Source organism: Ictalurus punctatus, chromosome 7 (assembly GCF_001660625.3).
Source record: "Ictalurus punctatus breed USDA103 chromosome 7, Coco_2.0, whole genome shotgun sequence".
Lineage (NCBI taxonomy): Eukaryota > Metazoa > Chordata > Actinopteri > Siluriformes > Ictaluridae > Ictalurus > Ictalurus punctatus.
The window spans coordinates 28844144-28869373 of NC_030422.2; the positions used below are offsets into that span (position 1 = coordinate 28844144).

The 25230-nt window shown below is 37.2% G+C and overlaps 2 protein-coding genes and 1 pseudogene across 3 annotated transcripts; all 3 read right to left on the bottom strand.

The window, feature by feature from the left end:
* Positions 1-288: 288 nt before the first annotated feature.
* Positions 289-2678, bottom strand: LOC108262378 (lactose-binding lectin l-2). Its single transcript, XM_053681587.1, has 5 exons — positions 2618-2678; positions 1626-1726; positions 906-1040; positions 634-742; positions 289-523 (listed from the first exon to the last, which is right to left on the bottom strand). The coding sequence occupies exons 2-5, from the start codon at positions 1644-1646 to the stop codon at positions 453-455; spliced, it is 336 nt and encodes a 111-aa protein (XP_053537562.1). The 5' UTR covers positions 1647-1726; positions 2618-2678; the 3' UTR covers positions 289-452.
* Positions 2679-8889: 6211 nt separating this feature from the next.
* Positions 8890-11988, bottom strand: LOC128633045 (lactose-binding lectin l-2-like; annotated as a pseudogene).
* A 5305-nt stretch (positions 11989-17293) lies between these two features.
* LOC128633046 (lactose-binding lectin l-2-like) lies at positions 17294-20449 on the bottom strand. 2 transcript variants are annotated; one of them, XM_053681588.1, is made up of 7 exons: positions 20292-20444; positions 20017-20040; positions 19898-19924; positions 18602-18702; positions 17916-18050; positions 17644-17752; positions 17294-17515 (listed from the first exon to the last, which is right to left on the bottom strand). In XM_053681588.1, exons 1-7 carry the CDS (start codon positions 20350-20352, stop codon positions 17445-17447), a joined length of 528 nt encoding a protein of 175 aa, XP_053537563.1. In that variant the 5' UTR covers positions 20353-20444; the 3' UTR covers positions 17294-17444. The 2 variants fall into 2 exon arrangements, with proteins under 2 accessions (XP_053537563.1, XP_053537564.1); XM_053681589.1 differs by lacking the exons at positions 19898-19924; positions 20017-20040 and having other exon boundaries at positions 20292-20449.
* Between the last annotated feature and the right edge of the window lie 4781 nt (positions 20450-25230).

A 25230-nucleotide genomic window follows, 5' to 3' on the forward strand; every position in this document is an offset into this window, starting at 1 on the left:
AAATAAATATCAGGGACACTTCAGTACAGTATAGTGTCTGACTTATAATATATACATATTATAAAATATTATACTTCTCAGACCCCTGGTGTCCCTAGAACCCACTTTGAGAACCAGTGCTTTAAGGGTTCTTTGGAAGGTTGCGATGAAAGTATTCTTTTTGGAACTTTTCTTGAAGATGAAACCATTTATTGTGTGATTTTGTGTGCACAGAGGTGCATGAGTGCATGAGCTAAATATGTTTATTTTCTGAGAGTGTATTTAAGAACGACACCAAAATGATACCCATTAATGAAATACATTTTATTTACATTTTTAAAATATTGTTCTATTGCTCTAATTATGGTAAGTTGCCACAGTAAATTATTATTATTATATTTGTAAATCCATTAGTAACAAGGAAAACCTTCCCAATATTGTATTATAGTTGTTAAGGTGAAGCTGGAAGCATTTCACTTAAAACTCTTGGCGCACACAAAGGGATAGGTGTAACGACACGATATGTCGTTCCAGTTCTTACTGTCTGCAAACAAAGAAGAAATTTAGATATATATTATACATGGCATGACAACTGAATTAAAAATGAATCAACAAACAAAATTTATAAAGAACAGATTTGAATTTTCTACTCACAGCCATAGTTCATATGCACACAGCACTCGCCGAATAGAAAATTGGGTTCAGGTGGATTCCACTTGGTGAAAGTCAATTTGGTGCCATCAGACCAAAAAAACCTATTTGTCTGAAAGAATGAACAGTGGAAATCACAAGGTCTAATATTCTATTACAGTTTTGAGTTTCTTCATTTGACCATGCGTAAGTCAATAAATCAAGCACTACACAGTTATATGATTCCCTGCTCACATATTTGACTGAGCTCAGGAAGTGTTTTATTCTTAGCGAACCTTCTGACAGCCACTGAGGCCGATCCATGTTGGATTCTCCTGGTAATCATGAGCACGGATAAGAGCCTTAACCCGCTGATATTCTTTTTCACTATGTATTGAGACCAAGTGCGCATCGAGATCCAGACAGTGTTTCTAGAAAAAGAAAAAGAGCTGTAGCATCACTGCATGTTCAATAATGCAGTTATTATGCACAATTGTGCATACAAATGTTTCGTAAACAAGTTTTCATAAATAGTTTAAATTGTATATACTAAAACAGGAGGGTTTTCCATAACCCAGTGGTAGCAATGGTATTATTCCTAGAAATATCAGTTGTCAATTTTAAGTTCAGAAAATTACAACAAAATAATAGTAATAATAATAATAATAATAATAATAATAATAATAATAATAATAATAATAATAATAATAATAATAATAATAAAAGAATCATGCTCCAATAAATATTACTGAACTCATCTTAATAATGTGCCTAATTTTTACATAGATTATTTAAAAAATTGAGCTGAGGGAGTCCACTTTTTATGGCATTTTTATTCAAAACTACTGACATGAACTAGCACTGAATGCAGGATGTTGAAAATATAAAAATTTATATGTGAATGTGTATATAATACCCATTCCATCACTGATATGCTAATAAATAAGCCTTTCATTACATTTCTCACTCTTCTATAAAGACAAATGTGAATGCAGATGAAATTAATTGAATTGAACCTCAGCAGAAGCCCAGTCCATATAGGTGGCCTGATACTTGTAGCAACGTCTCTCGTATCTCACCCAGCCATTTGGACAGCATGTGGAACATTCTTCGGCTTCTGACTCATTGATATGGAAGAAAAAAAAAGTCAATAAATTGTTTGAAATGGAGCTGCTGAGCTGATGGTGGTTTTATTTATAATTGGATGTGACAGGTTTGGGAGATCTATTAGATAACCATTAAATACTTTACTTGTGGCAAACAACATTGACAGAGACAGTTGAATTACACTATTTTGGTTACTAGAAACCAAGCATGGAGATGTTAATCTTTTCTTCAATCTTGGAATGGCGCGTAAAGATATACTGGAGTCACTGGTGTTGTCAAAACGATATACTATTAGCCTGTGTCAGATTAATCATATTCTTAAATATGTTTTCATTCATTCCCAGCAAATAATTAACTGCAGGCACCATAATCAACATAACAACAGCACCAACATAATTTGTATCCATGAGATACCTTTATGTATTAAAGGTTGGGCAAAATATATTCATTCATGGCCTCGATATATTAATTTGTGACCACATTAAACTGACACGTGGCCTTGATATGTTAAATCATGGCCTGCATTAGGTTAGAAATTTGAAAGATTCCCACCATTGTTCACAAAGCGCCACCCCAAAGAATCTACAGTGGCCCATAGACAAGGGTGTCTATACACATTTGCTAAGGCTATTACTTAACCCATTGTTGTTGTTGTTTTTTTGTTTTTATGTCAAGGTTATTTGTACAAGGAATTTGTAAGGAATAAAAAATTGACTATTGCACCTTTTAATATCTTAAATTGTGGCATCAATAAAAATATCTGTGGTCACACCTTATTAAATGGTAAATGGCGCACTTATATAGCGCTTTTATCCAAAGCGCTTTACACTGTGTCTCATTCACCCATTCTCTCTCTCACACACCAATGGTAGCAGAGCTGCGCTGCAAGGCGCTAACTTACCATCAGGAGCAACTTGGGGTTCAGTGTCTTGCCAAAGGAAAATAAAATATTGTGTAACACACTACATCTGAACTGAGTAAATGATTATTGAAGATGATAGGACAAGGACATGGTGATATTTGGGTTCACAGATGGCATGCCAAGTTGGAAATGTTTGGACTTGTAAATGATTTAACATGTTCAAGGTTACTGCTGCGGTATATTCAGACTGCATAGATCAGGGGTGTCCAATCTTATCTGGAAAGTGCCAGTGTGGGTGCAGGTTTTCATTCCAACCAAGCAGGAGGCACACCTGATTCCACCTGTTTAATCAGTTGATCTTGGCTTCCAGTAAACTCAGGTGTGGCTCCTGCTTGGTCGGAATGAAAACCTGCACCCACACCGGCCCTTTCCGGATAAGACGTACACGTACACTTTTCCATCAAAATTACAGTATTTCCCCAAAAACAGTTTGCTATTTGTAAGAATATATAAAGAATAGATATGTTGGTCAGAATTAGACAAAAAAGTATTTGGACACTCATTAGTGGCACTGATAGATACAGTGTTTTAGGATTAAGTTTGACATCCTTTGTTCTGCAGAAGGTATTGACAAGAGGAATGGAATCAGTCAGTTTCTGTAACAGTTGTGGGGGAAGTTTCCTCCACGTTTCAACCAAAAAAACAGTTCATCCACCCTAGAACATCAACAGTTGACAAGTTCTTCTCCATTGTATCACATAGATGCTCTATAGCACTGGTCACTAACCCTCTTCCTTGAGATCTACCATCCTGCAGGTTTCATTTAAAACCAAAATCTAACACACCTGTTTTAGTTGATTAATGATTAGATGGTCAGGTGGGCACAATTATGGCTGGAGTTAAAGTCCTCATGAAGGTACAGTGAGGGAAAAAAGTATTTGATCCCCTGCTGATTTTGTACGTTTGCCCACTGACAAAGAAATGATCATTCTATAATTTTAATGGTAGATTTATTTGAACAGTGAGAGACAGAATAACAACAAAAAAAATCCAGAAAAACACATGTCAAAAATGTTATGAATTGATTTGCATTTTAATGAGGGAAATAAGTATTTGACCCCTCTGCAAAACATGACTTAGTACTTGGTGGCAAAACCCTTGTTGGCAATCACAGAGGTCAGACATTTCTTATAGTTGGGCACCAGGTTTGCACACATCTCAGGAGGGATTTTGTCCCACTCCTCTTTGCAGATCTTCTCCAAGTCATTAAGGTTTCGAGGCTGACGTTTGGCAACTCGAACCTTCAGCTCCTTCCACAGATTTTCTATGGGATTTAGGTCTGGAGACTGGCTAGGCCACTCCAGGACCTTAATGTGCTTCTTCTTGAGCCACTCCTTTGTTGCCTTGGCCGTGTGTTTTGGGTCATCGTCATGCTGGAATACCCATCCACGACCCATTTTCAATGCCCTGGCTGAGGGAAGGAGGTTCTCACCCAAAATTTGACTGTACATGGCCCTGTCCATCGTCCCTTTGATGCGGTGAAGTTGTCCTGTCCCCTTAGCAGAAAAACACCCCCAAAGCATAATGTTTCCACCTCCATGTTTGACGGTGAGGATGGTGTTCTTGGGGTCATAGGCAGCATTCCTCCTCCTCCAAACATGGCGAGTTGAGTTGATGCCAAAGAGCTCCATTTTGGTCTCATCTGACCACAACACTTTCACCCAGTTGTCCTCTGAATCATTCAGATGTTCATTGGCAAACTTCAGATAGACATGTATATGTGCTTTCTTGAGCAGGGGGACCTTGCGTGTGCTGCAGGATATCAGTCCTTCACGGCGTAGTGTGTTACCAATTGTTTTCTTGGTGACTATGGTCCCAGCTGCATTGAGATCATTGACAAGATCCTCCTGTTTAGTTCTCGGCTGATTCCTCACTGTTCTAATGATCAGTGCAACTCCACGAGGTGAGATCTCGCATGGAGCCCCAGGCCGAGGGAGATTGACAGTTCTTTTGTGCTTCTTCCATTTGCGAATAATCGCATCAACTGTTGTCACCTTCTCACCAAGCTGCTTGGCAATGGTCTTGTAGCCCATTCCAGACTTGTGTAGGTCTACAATCTTGTCCCTGACATCCTTGGAGAGCTCTTTGGTCTTGGCCATGGTGGAGAGTTTGGAATCTGATTGATTGATTGCTTCTGTGGACAGGTGTCTTTTATACAGGTAACAAGCTGAGTTTAGGAGCACTCCCTTTAACAGTGTGCTCCTAATCTCAGCTCGTCACCTGTATAAAAGACACCTGGGAGCCAGAAATCTTTCTGATTGATACTTATACCAAATACTTATTTCCCTCATTAAAATGCAAATCAATTTATAACATTTTTGACATGCGTTTTTCTGGATTTTTTTTGTTGTTATTCTGTCTCTCACTGTTCAAATAAATCTACCATTAAAATTATAGACTGATAATTTCTTTGTCAGTGGGCAAACGTACAAAATCAGCAGGGGATCAAATACTTCTTTCCCTCACTGTAGATCTCCAGGAACTGGGGTTGGTGACCACTGCTCTGTGGGTTTAGGTCAGGGCTCTGGGAAGTATTCTTTCAAAAGGTGACTGGTGTTTTGGATCATTACCCTGCTGAAATATCCACTTCTGTACTTTGAATAATTTTAAAATTGCATCCAAAATGTCTCTGTACACTTCTGAGTTCATGATGCCATTCACTAGCAACACTGCAGTAAAAACAACCTCAGCCACCTCCAGGTTTATTAGTACAATTTGTACAGTTTGGCTGGAATTTCTCTCTTGACTTTCTATACACAAACCCTCCACCATACAAGTTCAATTTGAATTAATCTGGAAATAAGACAGTTCTCCAGAACCTGCTGTCTTTCTCACCATGTTCTTTTGCAAATGTTACCTTTTTTTCTTATTCTTGAGGCTGATGAATGGTTTCCACAGCATTACTTTCCCTCTGTACCCATGCTCGTTGATCCTGTTTTTAATAGTTTGTGTTCTTATTGTTTCTGGCAATTCTCATTGACGCCTGAAGCAATCTGTTTCTCACCTGTTTTTCTTTCTTCTTCTTGATTTTATTCACAATTATCCTGTGGAATCACCACAAGGTGTAGTTCATCACATTCACCATGGATTAACTGTGACAACCAGGATAGGCTTAAGTGTCCGAATACTTTTTAGTCTAATCATGAGCAGTATACAGTGCTGCTAGAAAGTTTGTGAACCCTTTACAATTGTCTGTATTCTGCATAACCTTGACCTGATATGTGATTGGATCTAGAACTAGATAAGGAGAACCAAATTAAACAAATGATGCAAAAACATTATAGTTTCTACATTGATTTATTGAGCAAAATTATCCAACATTGAATATCTTTGTCAGAAAAAGTATGTGAACCTTTAGTTAATTTAAAGGGGTTATTGAAGTAAACTGTTTCAGTCAAGACAATGGCAATCAAGCCTGAATTTAGCAGCTCACTGTTTAGTTCAGCACCACTGTTACTCTGGCAAGATGTGGTCATGTAGCAAAAATCACTCCACAATCACTCCAAATAATATTACAGGAAGTCACAAAAAACCTCAGGGTAACATTGAAGGACCTACAGGCCACTGTTGCAATGAGTAATGTCAAAATTCATGAGTCGACCATCTCAACCGTGAAGTATGGGGGTGGCAGTATCATGGTTTGGGGCTGCTTTGCTGCCTCGGTTCCTCAAGGCTCACTGTTAACTACAAATTCTGCAAATTCTTGGAGAATGTCATGGTATCTTTCTCTGAAATGAAGCTTAACTGTATCGGGGTCATGCTGCAAGTCACATGCTGTGGAAGGACCTAAAAAGAGCAGTTTGTGCAAGGAAGCCCACCAACATCACTGAGTTGAAGCAGTTGTATAAGGAGGAATGGGCCAACATTTCTCCAACCCATTGTGCAGGACTGATCACCAGTTAACAGAAACGTTTGGTCGAAAGGTTTTTTCTATATACAGTGATTTTTATTATGGGTGTAAAATTATTGCATATCATCTTCTATTGTTTGATGTGAGGCTAAACTAGACGGAATCACAAACACTTGTGAAACACACATGTCTACTGCATTTAGGCAGCCTTTCTCACCTGATTCCATCTGGGTTAAAGGGAAGATATAAACTATGTGCTTCAGCCATGACTCCTTTAGAATCACACCAGTGAAAGACTGAAAGGCTAATGTTTAATTAGCCACGTTTAGTTTAAATGTAAAGCACAGCTTTTGTTTTGGTATACACTGCTCAATACAGTCTGAACGGATCTCACAAAAACTGTCATTGTTAAGTTTCAGTTCTTTTACTTTTATAATGTTGAATGTTTTAATCAATATCACATGGAAAACTAAGATTCATAATCAGGCGATGCTTAATCTTCCTGCAAACAAAAACTGTGTATTAAGTTTTGTGTATCATTACACTCCTATTTCCATGTGCTAGTTATTGTTTATAATTGTACAAGGTCTTCTTGAGCTGTTTACTAGTGTGAGATTTATCCCAAAAAACATTCCCAAAGAGTTAAAAATGTTCTTTTGTTGTTTGAAGTATCATGCATTATCATTCACAAATGATTTTTTAAAAAAGTTTCTGTAACTGCAGATATAAAACTAAGGAGATGTTTCCTGTGATATGGGCAACTGAAATAAACTGTGCTTGGTAAGATGACTAAGACTAACTGAAATGAGATTCATAAATGGCAACAAGTGAAGGGACGGGTGAAGTAGTGCTGTCGTTTGGTCACAGCTGTTATAAGATTATGACATAGTGGCTTAAGACCAATTACATGAAAATGTCTCTTTTCCATATAAACTTTGCTTATACTTACAATGACATTTATATAGCACTTTTCTAGATACTCAAAGGGTTTTACATTGTATGGGGGTGGGGGGTGGGGGGAATATCCTGAACTACCACTAATGTGTAGCATCCACCTGGATAATGCACCAGAACACCCACCACACACCAGCTATTAGTGGAGAGGAGAGCATGATGTAGCCAATTCAGGGATGAGGATTATTAGAAGAGCATGATAGAGAAGGGCCAATGTGGGAATTTCACCAGGACAAGGGTATACCCCTACTCTTTTACCATATGTGTCCTGGGATTTTTAATGACCACAGAGAGTCAGGAGCTCGGATGGTTCAACATCTCATCCAAAAGACAGAGCTGTTATTACAGTATAGTATCCTGATCACTACTGGGGCATTAGGTCCCACACAGACCAGAGAGTGAGCACCCCCTGCTGGCCTCACTAACACCACTTCCAGCAGCAACCCTAATTTTCCCCAGCAGGTCTCCCACCCAGGTATTGGGCAAACTCAAGCCTGCTTAGCTTCAGTGGGAAACCAGGTAATAACTGCAGGGAGATATGGCTCTGGTGCAATGGTGTAATGGTGTAATGGTGTAATGGTGCAATGGTGCAATGGTGCAATGGTGCAATGGTGCAATGGTGCAATGGTGCAATGGTGCAATGGTACAATGGTGCAGTGGTGCAATGGTGCTGTTCTTAATGGAAAGGGGCGTGGATGAGATGGCTTTTTACTGCTTATCCAAATTGATCAGTTACAGAGAATGCATATGCTGATTTTAAAATACTTAGTTTCGACTTCTTTTTGATGTCATTCATTAATTTTGTTGCATCTGCCTTTCCCCCCTGACAAACATCAATTTTACCTGTAGTTTGTTATTATTCATACCATTCTGTATAAAAACAAATGCAGAATGCACACTTTTTTCAGAACAGTTGGGAGGAATGATTCATTGCTTCAAAAAGCTAGCCCAAGATTTTCTTCTCAAGGAACAGTTAATTAGTTTTCTGTCATTTATTATTTCATTTATTGTCATTTATTTATTATTGCCATTATTTATTGTTAGCCATCTTGACATTTTTTTGGCAGACCTGTAACTAGCAGATCAGTGCATCTCATAAGCAAAGCACGTCTCAAAGTAGTTTAGACCTCAAATTTAATGCAGCCCTTTAAATCCTAAATAAATATCAGGGACACTTCAGTACAGTATCTGACTATATACATATTATTAAATATTATACTTCTCAGGCCCCTGGTGTCCCTAGAACCCATGTTGAGAACCAGTGCCTTAAGGGTTCCTTGGAAGGTTGCGATGAATGTATTCTTTTTGGAGCTTTTCCTGAAGAGGAAACCATTTATTGTGTGATCCTACGTGCAGGATCAGTGCATGAGCTAGATGTATTTATTGTTCTGAGAGTGCATTAAGAACGACACCAAAATGCTACCCATTAATGAAATTATTTTATTTTAATTTTTTTTTTGTATTTTTTTTACTGCTCTAATTATGGTAAGTTGTCAGAAAATTATATTTTGGATATCCATTTGTGACAAGGAAAGCCTTTCTGACATTGTATTATAGCTGGGAGCATTTCAGTAAATACTCTTGGCACACACAAAGGCATTGTTCGAATAACACTGCATGTCATTCCAGTTCTTAGCAGCTGCAGACAAAGAAGAAATATATATGTATATTATACAAGGCATGACAACTGAATTAAAAATGAATCACCATACCAAAGTTATAAAAGATATATTCTAAACACAGTTACATAAGGAAGCTTCTACTCACAACCCCAGTTTGTATGTGCACAGCACTCTCCACGATCAAAATTGGGTTCATTTGGACTCCAACTGGTGTAAGTCAATTTGGTGCCATCAGACCAAAAAAAGTAATGTTTCTGAAAGGATGAACAGTGGAAAGAACATCAAATTCAGAGTTTCTTCATTTGACCATGTGTAAGTCAAGAAATCAAGCACTACACAGTTATATGATTCCCTGCTCACATATTTGAATGATATCAGGGAGTGTTTGATTCATAGCGAACCTTCTGACAGGCATTGAGGCCGATCCATGTTGGATTCTCCTGGGGGTCATGATAACGGATAACGGATTTAACCAGTTGATGTTCTTTTTCGCTGTGTATTGAGACCAAGTGTGCACCGAGATCCAGACAGCGTTTCTAGAAAAAGAAACAGTTGTAGCATCACTGCATGTTCATTAATGCAAGTTATTATGCACAATTATACATATTGTAAGGAAGCCTCCTTGGTTCTTTATAAATGAGTTTTCATGAATAATTGTAATTGTATATGCTAAAACAGGAGGTTTTTTTTTATATTTTATTTTGGTGGATCATTGCCAATCCATAGCCTACCAGTAGCAATGGTATTATTCCTAGAAATAATATCAGTTGCCAATTTTAAGTTCACGAAATTACAAAAAAAAAAAAAAAAAAAAAAAAAAAAAGAATCATGCTCCATAAATAGTATTGAACACATCTTAATAATGGGCCTAATTTTTACATAGACTGTTTAAAAAATTGTGCTGAGGGAGTTCACTTTTTTATGTCATTTGTTCTAGTTATATTCAAAACTACTGACATGAACTAGCATTGAAACCAGGATATAAAAGATGTGTATTATGTGTATATAATACCCATTCCACCACTGATGTGCTAATAAATAAGCATTTCATAACATTTCTCACTCTTCTGTAAAGACAAATGTGAACACAGGTTTAATGAAATGAATTGAACCTCGGCAGAAGCCTAGTCCGTTCTGGCCTGATACAAGAAGCAACGTCTCTCATATGTCACCCAGCCATTTGGACAGCATGTGGAACATTTGCTGTCTACGCGACGTTCTTTGGATTCTGACTCATTAGCATTAAAGAAAGAAAAAAAAAAAACTTGTCAATAAATTGTTTGAAATGAAGCTACTGAGCTGATGGTGGCTATATTTTAACAAGATGTGACAAGCGTGGGAGATCTATTAGATAACCATTAAATACTTTACTTGTAGCAAGCTTAGAACAGAGAAACCAATTGAATTACACCATTTTAGTCACTGGAAACCAAACATGGAGATGTTAATCTTTTCTTCAATCTTGGAATGGAGCATAAAGACATACTGGATTTACTGGTGTTGTCAAAACGATATACTGTTAGCTTGTGTCAGATTAATCATATTCTTAAATATGTTTTCATTCATTCCCACCAAATAATTAACTGCAGGCCACATAACATAACAACAACATCAACATAATTTGTATCCATGAGATACTTTTATGTATTAAAGGTTGGCCAAAATATATTCGTTCATGGCCTTAATTTGTGGCCACACTGAATTAACTCGTGGCCTTGATGTGTTAAATCTTGGCCTGCATTAGGTTAGAAATTTGAATGAGTCCCACTCATGTTTACAAAGCTCCACCCCAAGAATCTACAGTGGCCCGTAGACTAGAGTGTCTATAAAATGACTGACATCCAAACACAAGCAGGTATTCCAGACAGGAACTTGTTTTTACAAACAGTGACTTTATACACGTTTGCTAAGGCCATTACTTAACGCATTGGGGTTTTATTTATTTATTTATTTACTTCAAGGTTATTTGTACAAGGAATTTGTAAGGAATAAAAAATTAACTATTGCACCTTTAATACGTTAACTTGTGGCCGTATTATATTAACTTGTGGCATCAGTAATAAAAAAATATGTGGTCACACCTTATTAAAAAATAACCACAATGTTACTTCACTGGCTTTGTATGTTTATAACTTCTGTAATAGGAAATATTTTTTTTTATTTTTATTTTTTTTTAAATCGGTAAAGATGGTACTAATCAGGGATTCTTAATAGCATGCTGAACTGTGCAGGTATTTTGATTACCTTTCACGAACTGATCAAAATCAGCCGCTAGAAACCAGAAAAAGACAGAGAAATGTCAATGCTGGTGGTCAGACATGACTAATCTACTGATGATTTTCAAGCTTTAATTTTAATTTTACCTGTCTCAGGATTCACCACATCAGCTAAAAATAAAATGGGTAAAGTCATCATTTTGGTAAATAACTTTTTCTACATTTCTTATACGTACAGATGACAAATTCTGATCTTCAAAGGCATTCATTTGATTAAAATCCCAGCATAGGAAACAAGTCATATTTTCACCAATAATATGATATTTTGTTAAACAAGCAAAAAGAAAAGCAAACAGCTGTATTATAACTATACTATCACCTACATTTTCTGCAGTGCCCATACTCTTACAAGTGAATCATTTTAGTTGTTTACATATCCTGATTAACAGGGAAGAATCTTACCAAAGACTGTTGCTGCTGTGGCGAGAATAAGAAGCAACATCACTTCAGTCTGACGAGCCATAGTTCTGGATTTTTCTGCACTGCAGGTAAAGCATGTTTGTTTTAATGTAATAATAAAAAAAAAGTATATGTCGCACCTCACCAAAATTCCACTTACATTTAATCAGGAGTGTCTTCTTGCTTGGTGTAACACGCTGAGGCAAGCGGCGATGCTTATATAGTGATGCTGATAGAAACGTCATGTTTCCAGAGAAAAATAACATCATTTTTTCATCATGATTACCATTTGAACTTGAATTTATGATTATTGCATATATAAAGATGATAGGACAAGGACATGGTGATATTTCGGCTGACAGATGGCATGCTGACTTGGAAATGTTTGGACTTGTACATGATTGAACACCTTCAAGGTTACATTCAGACTAATTAAAGATGAAGAATATAATATGAGGCAAAGCTACAACCATACAGTGCAACCAAAAGTATTTGGACACTTAAATATTTTGACACATACAAGTGCATGAATCTCACTGCATTAGAAAACAGCATGTCAAGTGCCAAAGATACCACATGTACACTTTTCCAGCAAAATTACAGTATTTCCCCCAAAACAGGTTGTTATTTGTAAGAATATAAAAATAATAGATATGTTGGTCAGAATTAGACAAAAAAGTAGTTGGACACTCAGTAGTGGCACAGATAGATACAGTGTTTTAGGATCCTTTGTTCTGCAGAAGGTCTTGACAATAGGAATGGAATCAATCAGTTTCTGTAACAGTTGTGGTGGAAGTTTCCTCCACGTTTCAACCAAAAAAACTTTCAGTTCATCCACCCGAGAACAGCTTGTCAACAACAATTGACAAGTTCTTCTCCGTTGCATCACATAGATGCTCTATAGCACTGGTCACTAACCCTCTTCCTTGAGATACACCTTCATGTAGGTTTCATTTAAAACTAAAATATAACACACCTGTTTTATTTGATTAATGATTAGATGGTCAGGTGGGCACAATTATGGCTGGAGCTAAAGTCCTCAAGAAGGCAGATCTCCAGGAACTGGGAACCACTGCTCTATGGGTTTAGGTCAGGGCTCTGGGAAGTATTCTTTCAAAAGGTGACTGGTGTTTTGGATCATTACCCTGCTGAAATATCCACTTCTGTAGTTTGAATAATTTCAAATTTGCATCCAAAATGTCTCTGTACACATCTGAGTTCATGATGCCATTCACTAGCAACACTGCAGTAAAAACAACCTCAGCCACCTCCAGGTTTATTAGTACAATTTGTGCCGTTTGGCTGAAATTCTTGTCCTGGCTTCCAAACAAACCCTCTACCATCAGAGCCATCCAAGTTCAGTTTGAATTAATCTGAAAATAAGACAGTTCATCAGAACCTGCTGTCTTTCTCTCCATGTTCTTTTGCAAATGTCACCTTTTTTCTTATTCTTGAGGCTGATGAATGGTTTCCACAGCATTAGTTCCCTCTGTACCCATGCTCATTGATCCTGTTTTGAATAGTTTGCGTTCTTATTGTTTCTGGCAATTCTCATTGATGTCTGAAGCAATCTGTTTCACAACTGTTTTTTTTTTTATCTTCTTTTCTTGATTTTACTCACAATTATCCTGTGGAATAACCACATGGTGTAGTTCATCACATTTACCATGGATTAACTGTGACAACAAGAACAGTCTTAAGTGTCCAAATATTTTTTGTTTAATTATAAGCGGTATATGAGTTATTTATTTTATTTTTTTTTATTTTAAACGTTTTTTTTTTTTTTTTTTTTTTTTTTGGAAAATTTTTTTCTTGAAAAAAAAGTGCTTGTGGTAACTTTCTTTAAAATAAATGGCACTTGGTTGAAATGCTGTTTTCTAATGCAGTGAAATACATACCTTTTATGAGTGTGACTTAAGTGTTTATTCTTTTGGGGGCCACTGTAGATACTTTTCTAATCTTCCTAGATGTTATTTATTTATTTATTTATTTATTTATTTATTTATTTATTTATTTATTTGTTTGTTTGTTTGAAAACTACTGTAGTCATTAGTCTGCATGACTTATTAGTCAAAAAATAAAAGTCTGTCATGCCACATTGCAATTATGGGCAGCATGTTGATGCAGTGGATAGCATTGCCAGCCTCAACGTTCCAGGGTTCCTGGGTGGATCCTGAGTTGGGGTTACTGTCAGTGAGAAGTTTCTGTGCATGTTCTCTCCATGTCCATGTGGATATTCCTGCCCCGCCTCGATCGTTTCCAGGATAGGCTCCGCATCCACCATAAATCATGGGATGAGAGACTGCACCCAAATTTACTCTTCTTATTGAACTTGTTTGACTAATTTAACAAACCGTAAAAATTCCTTTTATGATTATATCTTTATTCAAGAAACTGCAGTCTCATTAAGCCATAGCAAAGATAACATGAAGCGCTGTTTATGTTGCGTTTTATCAGATTCATCATGAAACTGTTTACTGTATTGTAATGATTAACTATTATAACGAGGGAAACCCGTGTCATCTGAGCTTACAAAGCCTATAATTCAATCAGTTATAGACCCAACTAAATGTAGCCATTCAATGAGAAACATATCATCTATCTTTAACTTCACTTTCAGATTCGCTACTGATTAATGTAAAAAAAAATATTGAACATGAATGTGAATGAAACTTTAGTGTAAAGCATCATAGAAACAGATATACAGTCCCCTCCTAAACTATTGGAACGGCAAGGACAATTCATTTTTTTATGCTATACACCAAAGATATTTAGGTTTGAGATCAAAAGATGGATATGAGCTGAGAGTTTAGGATTGCAGCTTTCGTTTCCTGGTATTTACATCTGCATGCATTAAACAACATAAGACAGAACTTTTTGAATCAGACCACACAATTTTAAGGTGAGCAAAAGTATAGGAACAGATAAGTCTTAAAGTAAATTAAAGTATATAACACTTAATATTTGGTTGCATATTCCATACTTGCAATAACTGCATCAAGCCTGTGACTCAGTGACATCATCAAACTGTTGGGTTCTTCTTTTGTGATGCTTTTCCAGGCTTTTGCTGCAGCTTCTTTCAGTTGTTTGTTTCAGAGGGTTTCTCCCTTCAGTCTCCCCTTCAGGAGGTGAAATGCTGCTCAATTGGGTCTATTGATTGACTTGGACAGTCTAAAACCTTTCACTTTTCCCCCCTGATAACGTCCTTTGTTGAGATGGTAGTGTGTTTTGGATCATTGTCTTGCTGCGTGACAAAGTTCCACCTGATTGTTTGGATGCATTTCTCTCTTATCTGGCAGACAAAGTATGTTCGTGTAAACTTCTGAATTCATTCTGCTGGTACCAACATGAGTTACATCATTCTCACTGATGTCGGAAACAATCTGTTTCTCACCTGTTTTTTTTTCTTTCTTGATTTTATTCACAATTATCCTGTGGAATCACCACAAGGTGTAGTTCATCACATTCACTATGGATTAACTGTGACAACCAGGATAGGCTTAAGTGTCCGAATACTTTTTAGCCTAATCATGAGCAGTATACAGTGCTGCTAGAAAGTTTGTGAACCCTTTACAATTTTCTGTATTCTGCATAACCTTGACTTGATATGTGATTGGACCTAGAACTAGATAAGGAGAACCAAATTAAACAAATGATGCAAAAACATTATAGTTTCTACATTGATTTATTTAGCAAAATTAACCAACATTGAATATCTTTGTCAGAAAAAGTATGTGAACCTTTAGTTAATTTAAAGGGGTTATTGAAGTCAACTGTTTCAGTCAAGTCAATGGCAATCAAGCCTAAGTTTAGCAGCTCACTGTTTAGTTCAGCACCACTGTTACTCTGTCAAGAAGTGGTCATGTAGCAAAAATCACTCCAAAATCACTCCAAATAATATTATAGGAAGTCACAAAAAGCCTCAGGGTAACATTGAAGGACCTACAGGCCACTGTTGCATATAAAACTAGGCAGATGTTTCCTGTGATATGGGCAACTGAAACAAACTGTGCTTGGTAAAATGACTAAGACTAACTGAAATGAGATTCATAGATTGCAACAAGTGAAGGGACGGGTGAAATAGTGCTGTCCGTTGGACACTGCTGTTATAAGATTATGACTTAATGGCTTATAATTAGCCAAAGCCCAATTACATGAAAATGTCTCCTTACCATATAAACTGTGCTTATAGTTACAGTTACATTTATATAGCACTTTAATAGACACTCAAAGCGTTTTACATTGGGGGGGGGCGGATCTCCTCAACCACCACTAACATGTAGCATCCACCTGGATGATGCGACGCCAGCCATAAGTCACCAGAACGCCCACCACACACCAGCGGAGAGGAGAGAGTGATGTAGACAATTCAGAGATGGGGATTATTAGGGGGCCATGATAGAGAAGGGCCAATGGGGGAATTTTACCAGGACAAGGGTATACCCCTATTCTTTTACCATAAGTGTCTTAATGACACTTATGTGTTTTAATGACCACAGAGAGTCAGGACCTTGGTTTAAGGTCTTACCCAAAAGACAATGCTGTTTTTACAGTATAGTGTCCCCATCACTATACTGGGGCATTATTCCACACACAGACCACAAGGTGAACACCCTCTGCTGGCCTCACTAATACTACTTCCAGCAGCAAGTTTTCTTAGTTTTTCCCAGCAGGTCTCCCATCCAGGTATTGGCCTAGCTCAACCCTGTTTAGTTTTAGTTGGAAAGCCAGCAATAACTGCAGGGAGATAAGGTCTGGCGTAATGGTGCTGTTCTAAATGGATAGGAATGTGGATGAGCTGGCTTTTTACTGCTTATCCAAATTGATCAGTTACCGAGAATGCATATTCTGACTTATTTTTGATGTCATTCATTAATTCTGTTGCATCTAGGCTTCCTCCCACCACCCCCACCCGACAAACAGCAATTTTATCTGTAGTTTGTTATTTTTCACATGCTTCTGTATATATATATATATATATATATATATATATATATATATATATATATATATATATATATATATATATATATATATATAAATGCAAAATGCACACTTTTTTCAGACCAGTAGGGAGTAATGCTTAATTGCTTCAGAAGGCTAGCCCAAGATTCTCTTCTCAAGGAACAGTTAATTAGTTTTCTGTCATTTATTGTTAGCCATGTTAGCATTTTTTTGCCAGACCTGTAACTAGCAGATCAGTGCATCTCATAAGCATAGCACATCTCGAAGTAGATTCGACCTCAAATTTAATGCAGCCTTTAAATGCTAAATAAATATCAGGGACACTTCAGTACAATATAGTATCTGACTATATACATATTATTAAATAGCATACTTCTCAGACCCCTGGTGTCCCTAGAACCCACTTTTTGAACCAGTGCCTTAAGGGTTCTTTGGAAGGTTGTGATGAATGTATTCTTTTTGGAGCTTTTCCTGAAGATGAAACCATTTATTGTGTGATCCTACGTGCAGGATCAGTGCATGAGCTAGATGTATTTATTTTTCTGAGAGTGTATTTAAAATGACACCAAAATGTTACCAATTAATGAAATTTTATTAGATTTTTTTTAAAGAATTTTTTTCTTGCTTTATTTATGGTAATTTGCCACAGTAATATATATATATTTTTTGTAAATCCATTAGTGACAAGGAAAATCTTTCCAATTTTGTATTATAGTTGGTAAGGTGAAGCTGGGAGCATTTCAGTTAATAATCTTGGCACACACAAAGGGATAGCTGTAATGACACGGAATGTCGTTCCAGTTCTTACTGTCTGCAGACAAAGAGGAAATATGAATATATATTATACATGGCATGACAATTGAATTAAAAATGAATCACCAAACCAAAAATATAAAGCATAGATTCCAAACACAGTTACATAAGGAAGTTTCTACTCACCACTCCAGTCAATATGCACACAGCACTCTCCACGATCAAAATTGGGTTCATTTGGATTCCACTTGGTGAAAGTCAATTTGGTGCCATCAGACCAAAAAAAGTTATTTCTCTGAAAGGATGAACAGTGAAAATCACAAGGTCTAATATTCTATTACAGTTTTGAGTTTCTTCATTTGACCATGTGTAAATCAATAAATCAAGCACTACACAGTTATATGATTCCCTGCTCACATATTTGACTGAGCTCAGGAAGTGTTTTATAGTTAGCGAACCTTCTGACAGCTAATGAGACCGATCCATGTTGGATTCTCCCGGGGGTCATGAGTACGGATAAGAGCCTTAACCCACTGATGTTCATTTTCGCTATGTATTGAGACCAAGTGCGCGTTGAGATCCAGACAGTGTTTCTAGAAAAAGAAAAAGAGCTGTAGCATCACTGCATGTTCATTAATGCAGTTATTATGCACAATTTTGCATACAAATGTTTCGTAAACAATTTTTTTTGTTTAAATTGTATATGCTAAAATAGGAGGGTTTTAAAAAAAAATTATTTTGGTGGATCATTGCCAATCCATAACCCAGTGGTAGCAATGGTATTATTCCTAGAAATATCAGTTGTCAATTTTAAGTTCAGAAAATTATAACAAAATAATAATAATTTTTTATTTTTTTTTTAAAATCATGCTCCAAAAAATATTACTGAAATATTACTGTGCCTATTTTTTCATAGATTATTTAAAAAATTGAGCTGAGGGAGTCCACTTTTTATGGCATTTTTATTCAAAACTACTGACATGAACTAGCATTGAATCCAGGATGTTGAAAATATAAAAATTTATATGTGAATGTGTATATAATTCCCATTCCATCACTGATATGCTAATAAATAAGCCTTTCATTACATTTCTCACTCTTCTAAAGACAAATGTGAATGCAGATGAAATTAACTGAATTGAACCTCAGCAGAAGCCCAGTCCATATAGGTGGCCTGATACTTGTAGCAACGTCTCTCGTATCTCACCCAGCCATTTGGACAGCATGTGGAACATTCTTCGGCTTCTGGGTCATTGCTATTGAAGAAAAACAAGTAAATACATTGTTTTAAATGGAGCTGCTGAGCTGATGGTGGTTATATTTATCATCAGATGTGACAAGCTTGGGAGATCTATTAGGTAACCTATTAAATACTTTACTTGTAGGAAGTTTAGAACAGAGAAACAAATTGAATTACACCATTTCAGTCACGGGTAACCAAGCATGGAGATATTAATCTTTTCTTCAATCTTGGAATGGAGCATAAAGACATACTGGATTTACTGGTGTTGTCAAAACGATATACTATTAGCCTGTGTCAGATTAATCATATTATTAAATATGTTTTCATTCATTCCTACCAAATAATTAACTGCAGGCACCATAATCAACATAACAACAACATCAACATAATTTGTATCCATGAGATACCTTTATGTATTAAAGGTTGGCTAAAATATATTAATTCATGTCCTTGATATATTAATTTGTGGCCACATTGAATTAACTCGTGGCCTTGATATGTTAAATCATGGCCTGCATTAGGTTAGAAATTTGAAAGATTCCCACCGATGTTCACAAAGCTCCACACCAAGAATCTACAGTGGCCCGTAAACAAGGGTGTCTATACACTTTTGCTAAGGCCATGACTTAACCCATTGTTGTTGTTGTTGTTGTTGTTGTTGTTGTTGTTGTTGTTGGTGTTTTGTTTGTTTTAACTTCAAGGTTATTAGTACAAGAAATTTGTAAGGAATGAAAAATGGACTATTGCACCTTTAATATATTAACTTGTGGCATCAATAAACCTTATTAAATGGTAAATGGCGCACTTATATAGCGCTTTTATCCAAAGCGCTTTACACTATGTCTCATTCACCCATTCACACACACACACTCACACACCAATGGTAGCAGAGCTGCCATGCAAGGCGCTAACTTGCTATCGGGACCAACTTGGGGTTCAGTGTCTTGCCCAAGGGCATTTTGGCATGTGGAGTCATGTGGGCTGGGAATTGAACAGCCAACCCTACGATTAGTGGACAACCCGCTCTACCACCTGAGGCCCAGCCTCCCGTTATTAAAAATAACCACAATGTTACTTCAGTGGCTTTGTATGTTTATAACTTCTGTAATAGGAAATAATCATTTTAAAAAATCGGTAAAGATGGTACTAATCAGGGATTCTTAATAGCATGCTAATCTGTGCAGGTATTTTGATTACCTTTCACGATCTGATCAAAATCATCCGCTAGAAACCAGAAAAAGACAGAGAAATGTCAGTGCTGGTGGTCAGACATGACTAATCTACTGATGACTTTCAAGCTTTAATTTTAATTTTACCTGTCTCAGGATTCACCACATCAGCTAAAAAGAAAATGGGTAAAGTCATCATTTTGTTAAATAATTTTCTCTACATTTCTTATACGTACAATTTACAAATTCTGATCTTCAAAAAGCATTCATTTGGCTATAATCCCAGCAAGTCATATTTTCATTAATAATATGATATTGTGTTCAACAAGCAAAAAGGAAACCAAACTGCTGTAGTGCCCATACTCCTAGACGTGTATAATTTTACTTGTTTACGTATCCTGCTGAACAGAGAAGACTCTTACCCAAAGCTTTTGGTGCTGTAGCGAGAATCAGAAGTAACATCACTTGAGTCTGACGAGCCATAGTTCTGGATTTTTATGCACTACAAGAAGAGCATGGTTTGTTTTAATGTAATAAAAATTGTGTAACACACTACATCTGAACTGAGTAAATGATTATTGAAGATGATAGGACAAGGACATGGTGATATTTGGGTTCACAGATGGCATGCCGAGTTGGAAATGTTTGGACTTGTAAATGATTTAACATGTTCAAGGTTACTGCTGCGGTATATTCAGACTGCATAGATCAGGGGTGTCCAATCTTTTCTGGAAAGGGCCGGTGTGGGTGCAGGTTTTCATTCCAACCAAGCAGGAGGCTCACCTGAATCTGTTGAAAGCCAAGATCAACTGATTAAGCAGGTGGAATCAGGTGTGGCTCCTGCTTGGTTGGAATTAAAACCTGCACTCACACCGGCCATTTGAAGATAAGATTGGACACCACTGGCAAAGATGATATATACAATATGAGGCAAACCAATAACCATACCCTGCCCCGAAAATTATCTGGACACTTAAATCTTTTTACATAGACACTTAAATATTTGGACACATACAAATGCATGAATTTGACTGCATTAGAAAACAGCATGTCAAGTGCCAACTATTTTAAAGAATGATAACACATGTACGCTTTTCAAGGAAAATTACAGTATTTAAAAGATAATAAAAAGAATATATAAAGAATAGATACATTGGTCATAATTAGACAAAAAAAGTATTTGGACACCAATAGTGGCACTGATAGATACAGTGTTTTAGGATTAAGTTTGCCATCCTTTGTTTCACAGAAGGTCTTGACAACAGGAATGGAATCAATCAGTCTTTGTAACAGTTGTGGTGGAAGTTTCCTCCACGTTTCAACCAAAAAAACCTTTCAGTTCATCCACCTGAGAACATCAACAATTGACAAGTTTTTCTCCATTGAATTTCAGTCAACAACACTGAAGATCATCTCTTAAGTCCCAGGGTTCTTTAGAAGTTAGAAAAAAACATTTAAAGATGATGTTTTAAAAGAAACGGGTGTTTCGTCCATAATGGTAAAAAAGAAAAATGGTTGTACTCCAGTGTGAAATAAATGGGTGGAGACACACTGAGTACATATCTGTTGCACAGTCTATAAGGATCCCCACCATTAAAATTCACATGAAGAGTGAAAAATGTACACACCCTCCGCGACTACATTACGTGAGGTTTAAACATTTTTATTTTGTGATGGCAGCAAGAACAAATTAAAACAAACAAATTCTCTAAAATATTTTCCATATTAAATGCATTATATTAGAAAAGATAGTACAGTCTTTGTTGATAAGTTACAAACTCATACTTTATAATAATTTGTTTAGGAGCATCTGAATCTGGCAAATAACTGATATTGCATTTAGGCATACAGTAAAAGTTAATAAACAAATTAGGAAGAAATGACTTGTACACTACTGCTGCGGATATTAAGTCAAACCGTTTTGTTCAAACTTCAGCGTGATCCATAGAGTAGCAGGAACTTATGGCACCTTATGAATGCCATGTGAAGGATTAAGCTGACTAGTCACTTACAGTTGCAAAGACATATCGTTGTGCAGGCTCTCATTCATATTTATTTACATTTACATTTATTCATTTAGCAGACGTGTTTATCCAAACTGACTTGCAAATGAGAAAATACAAGCAAAGCGATATATCGAGCAGAGAACAATACAAGTAGTGATATCATACAAGATCTGTTAATTGAATTCCAGAAGAAGCAAAGTGTGCAGAGTAGAGGTGTAAGTGCCAGAGTAAATATTATTTATTTATTTATTTATTTTAAAACATCTATTTAAGGGGTTGGTTAGGTGTTCACGGAAGAGGTGGGTCTTTAGCTGTTTTTGAAGATGGTGAGAGATTCTGCGGTCCAGATTGAGGTTGGAAGTTCATTCCACCACTGAGGAACAGTGAGTTTGAATGTTCTTGAAAGGGACCTTGAGCCACACTGAGTAGGTACTAATAAGTGTCGGTTGTTGATTGATTGCAGATTGCGTGAGGGAACGTAAGCCTTCAGAAGAGAGTTGAAGTGGGAGGGTACTGTTCCAGACAAGGTCTTGTACATGAGCATGAAGGCCTTGAATTTGATGCGGGCGGCTACAGGAAGTCAGTGGAAGGAGATGAAGAGGGGTGTGACATGGGTTCTCTTGGGTTGGTTGAAGATGAGGCATGCTGGTGCATTCTGAATCATTTGAAGGGGTTTGATGGAGCTGGCTGGGAGGCCTGAAAGCAGTGAGTTGCAGTAGTCCAGTTTTGAGATAACAAGAGCCTGGACTAGGATCTGTGTAGCCTGTTCAGTGAGGTAGGGTCTGATTTTCTTGATTTTGTACAGGATGAACCTACAGGACCGTGCAGTTGTTGAAATGTGGTCTGTAAAGGTCAAGCTGTCATCGAGAATCACCCCAAGGTTCTTGGCCTTCCTGGTTGGCTTGAGTGTGGTGGAGCCGAGCTGTACAGTGAGGTTGTGGTTGATTGAGGGACAGGCTGGGATGACGAGAAGCTCCGATTTTGCCAAGTTGAGCTTAAGGTGGTGTTCCCTCATCCAGACCGAGATGTCCAACAGGCAAGCAGAGATACGTGCAGAGACGGATTGATCGTCAGCCTGGAAGCACCAGAATTGCCCATTGGCCCCTCTTCTCCCGTGTCAACGTATAAGAAAAGGCAAAAAATACTGTAAATCTGTAAGGGATTATTAACCTGAAAGATTGGGTCATTCCGGAACTAGCAGTATTATAAAAAAAAAAAGTTTAGAAAAAGTTGCAAAGTTTGACATCTGCTCTATATTTCCAAAAAGCTCTATTTTGGTTACATCTGTCCATAGGACCCGATCCCATTTGAAGTTCCAGTAGTGTCTGGCAATCTGAAGACGCTCGAGTTTGTTTTTGGATGATAGTAGAAGCTTTTTTCTTGAAACAGCTTGAGGTGATGTAGGTGACTGGAACTTCTTAATTTTGCGCTGATCGTAGAAATAGGCACCAATGAGGTCACACAGAGAGGTTTTTAGCGTGTGTGTGTGTGTGTGTTTGTGTGTATGTGTGTGGAATGCACATGACCATACTATGTATGAATACAGCCTATGTGTAAGAACGTGTGTGTGTTTGTGTGTGTCTTATATTTAGTTGGATGTGTGTGTGTGTGTGTGTGTGTGTGTGTGTGTGTGTGTGTGTGTCAAGGTTATAATCGTAATAACGATTATAAACGAAATAACGAAAACTAGGTGTGAAAAAACATTGTCATTAACTGAAATCGAAATAAAAATGAGGCATTACAAAAAAAAAAGACTAACTAAAACTGTATTGTCTGTTTGCAAAAGTAACTAAAGTAAAATACAATTATAGAGTAAATGTCCTTAGTTTTTGTTTTTGTCAATGTCTTTCATAGATCAAATATCTTTCAGAGTTGACATTTCCGACTGGGAACCCGGAAATTACGACATTCCATGTCAAATTGAACACAGCATTGTCCATGCTCCGCACCTGGCATCATGGCGGTACTGAAAGTCGGAAGAAAGCGGCAGAGTCCTATTTGGGATTACTTTAAATATCAGTTGCAATACTCAGTTCATCCAATTCTTTCTGTGTCACTGTCTCCTGAATGTCATGTTCAGTGTGTGCCCTTTCACTATCGATGCCACTTAACATATCTGCAATTTTGTCTTTCAGTAGTAATAACTCTGACATCCCGTTGTCTTCTAGCTCTGCCACTTCCTCTCTTTCAAGGTGCTTCAGAATGTGAGTCACCAAAGAGATGCGTGATATGCGTGATTTTGCTTTAACATCTGCTCTTTGTATGCCTGATATGTTCAAAAAGTCACAGATTCCCAGCAAATTGTCTCTTTTCAGGGTGTGCAACACTCCTCCTACCTCTTCCTGTAGCTCTTCCAGGGCTGACATGTTGACAGTGCAGGGGCCTTTTCAACCAGTGGGTCTCTACTGTCCCCGATGATCCGTAACTGGCCTCAGGACCGTGTACTCGACCACCAACTTCCAGCTCTCCTTAAAACAGCAACACGTGCCTCACCGCAGCCTGCCTGGGTGTAGTATGGGGGATTTAGCTGGTGCAGAATTCAATGTACAGGCTATGGACACTGGACATCTGAGCAGCAATCCCAGCGGTGCCTCCAAAATGTTGTCCCCCTATCTATATAGAGGAGAAATAAGTCACAAGCATGATGGTTGGTGTTACTCCCACAAGAGCTTTACTCGAATGAATTGTCAAAATACAACAATACACATAACAAACAGTTGTACAAAACAGTAAACCTAAAGTGCCTTAAGACATTATTTAAATAAAAGTACACATAAAAATACGCCTTTCATGTCCACATGTTCAAATTACGGCTAGCCACAAGCTAGCGCTGTTCTGGTTTTCAGTACAAGGTGAGGACCTACACGTGCACACATGCACACACGACAAAATTTACTTATATCTACTCAAAATTATCAGAAACAAAATATATGCATGTCTCAATATGTGAGCAAGTTAACATGGATAAAACAGTGGAGTTAAACATGCACAACATACCTATATAGAGGAGAAATAAGTCACAAGCATGAAAGTTGGTGTTATTCCACGAGCGCTTTACTCGAATGGAAAAATACCACATTTCCTCCAGGTACGTGGGTGGAGATTAAAGCAATCGATCCCAGAGTGCAGGACTCAGACCATCCTAATAGATGACTGATCAGCGTTATACTTACTTGAATTATCAATGTATTAACACATTAAAATGGAACAACTGTGAAAAATAAACACTCTTTTAACTCTCTTTTTTAAAATTTGATTATTTAAATTGTTACACATAACTTTGACCTGAAATGTGATTGGATCTTAATCTGAGTCCTAAAACTAGATAAGGAGAACCAAATTAAACAAATGATGC

What these genes read in the sequence shown, in the direction of transcription:
- LOC128633046 (XM_053681588.1), bottom strand. Translation starts at nt 20,352, where the DNA reads ATGGCTCGTCAGACTCAAGTGATGTTACTTCTGATTCTCGCTACAGCA. An exon ending in TGGACTGGGCTTCTGCTGAG is followed by an intron (nt 18,051 to 18,601) that starts GTTCAATTCAGT and finishes TTCTTTTTCTAG; the next exon opens with AAACACTGTCTGGATCTCAA. An exon ending in GTCTCATTAGCTGTCAGAAG is followed by an intron (nt 17,753 to 17,915) that starts GTTCGCTAACTA and finishes TCATCCTTTCAG; the next exon opens with AGAAATAACTTTTTTTGGTC.
- LOC108262378 (XM_053681587.1), bottom strand. Translation starts at nt 1,646, where the DNA reads ATGGACTGGGCTTCTGCTGAG. An exon ending in TGGACTGGGCTTCTGCTGAG is followed by an intron (nt 1,041 to 1,625) that starts GTTCAATTCAAT and finishes TTCTTTTTCTAG; the next exon opens with AAACACTGTCTGGATCTCGA. An exon ending in TGTGCATATGAACTATGGCT is followed by an intron (nt 524 to 633) that starts GTGAGTAGAAAA and finishes CTTTGTTTGCAG; the next exon opens with ACAGTAAGAACTGGAACGAC.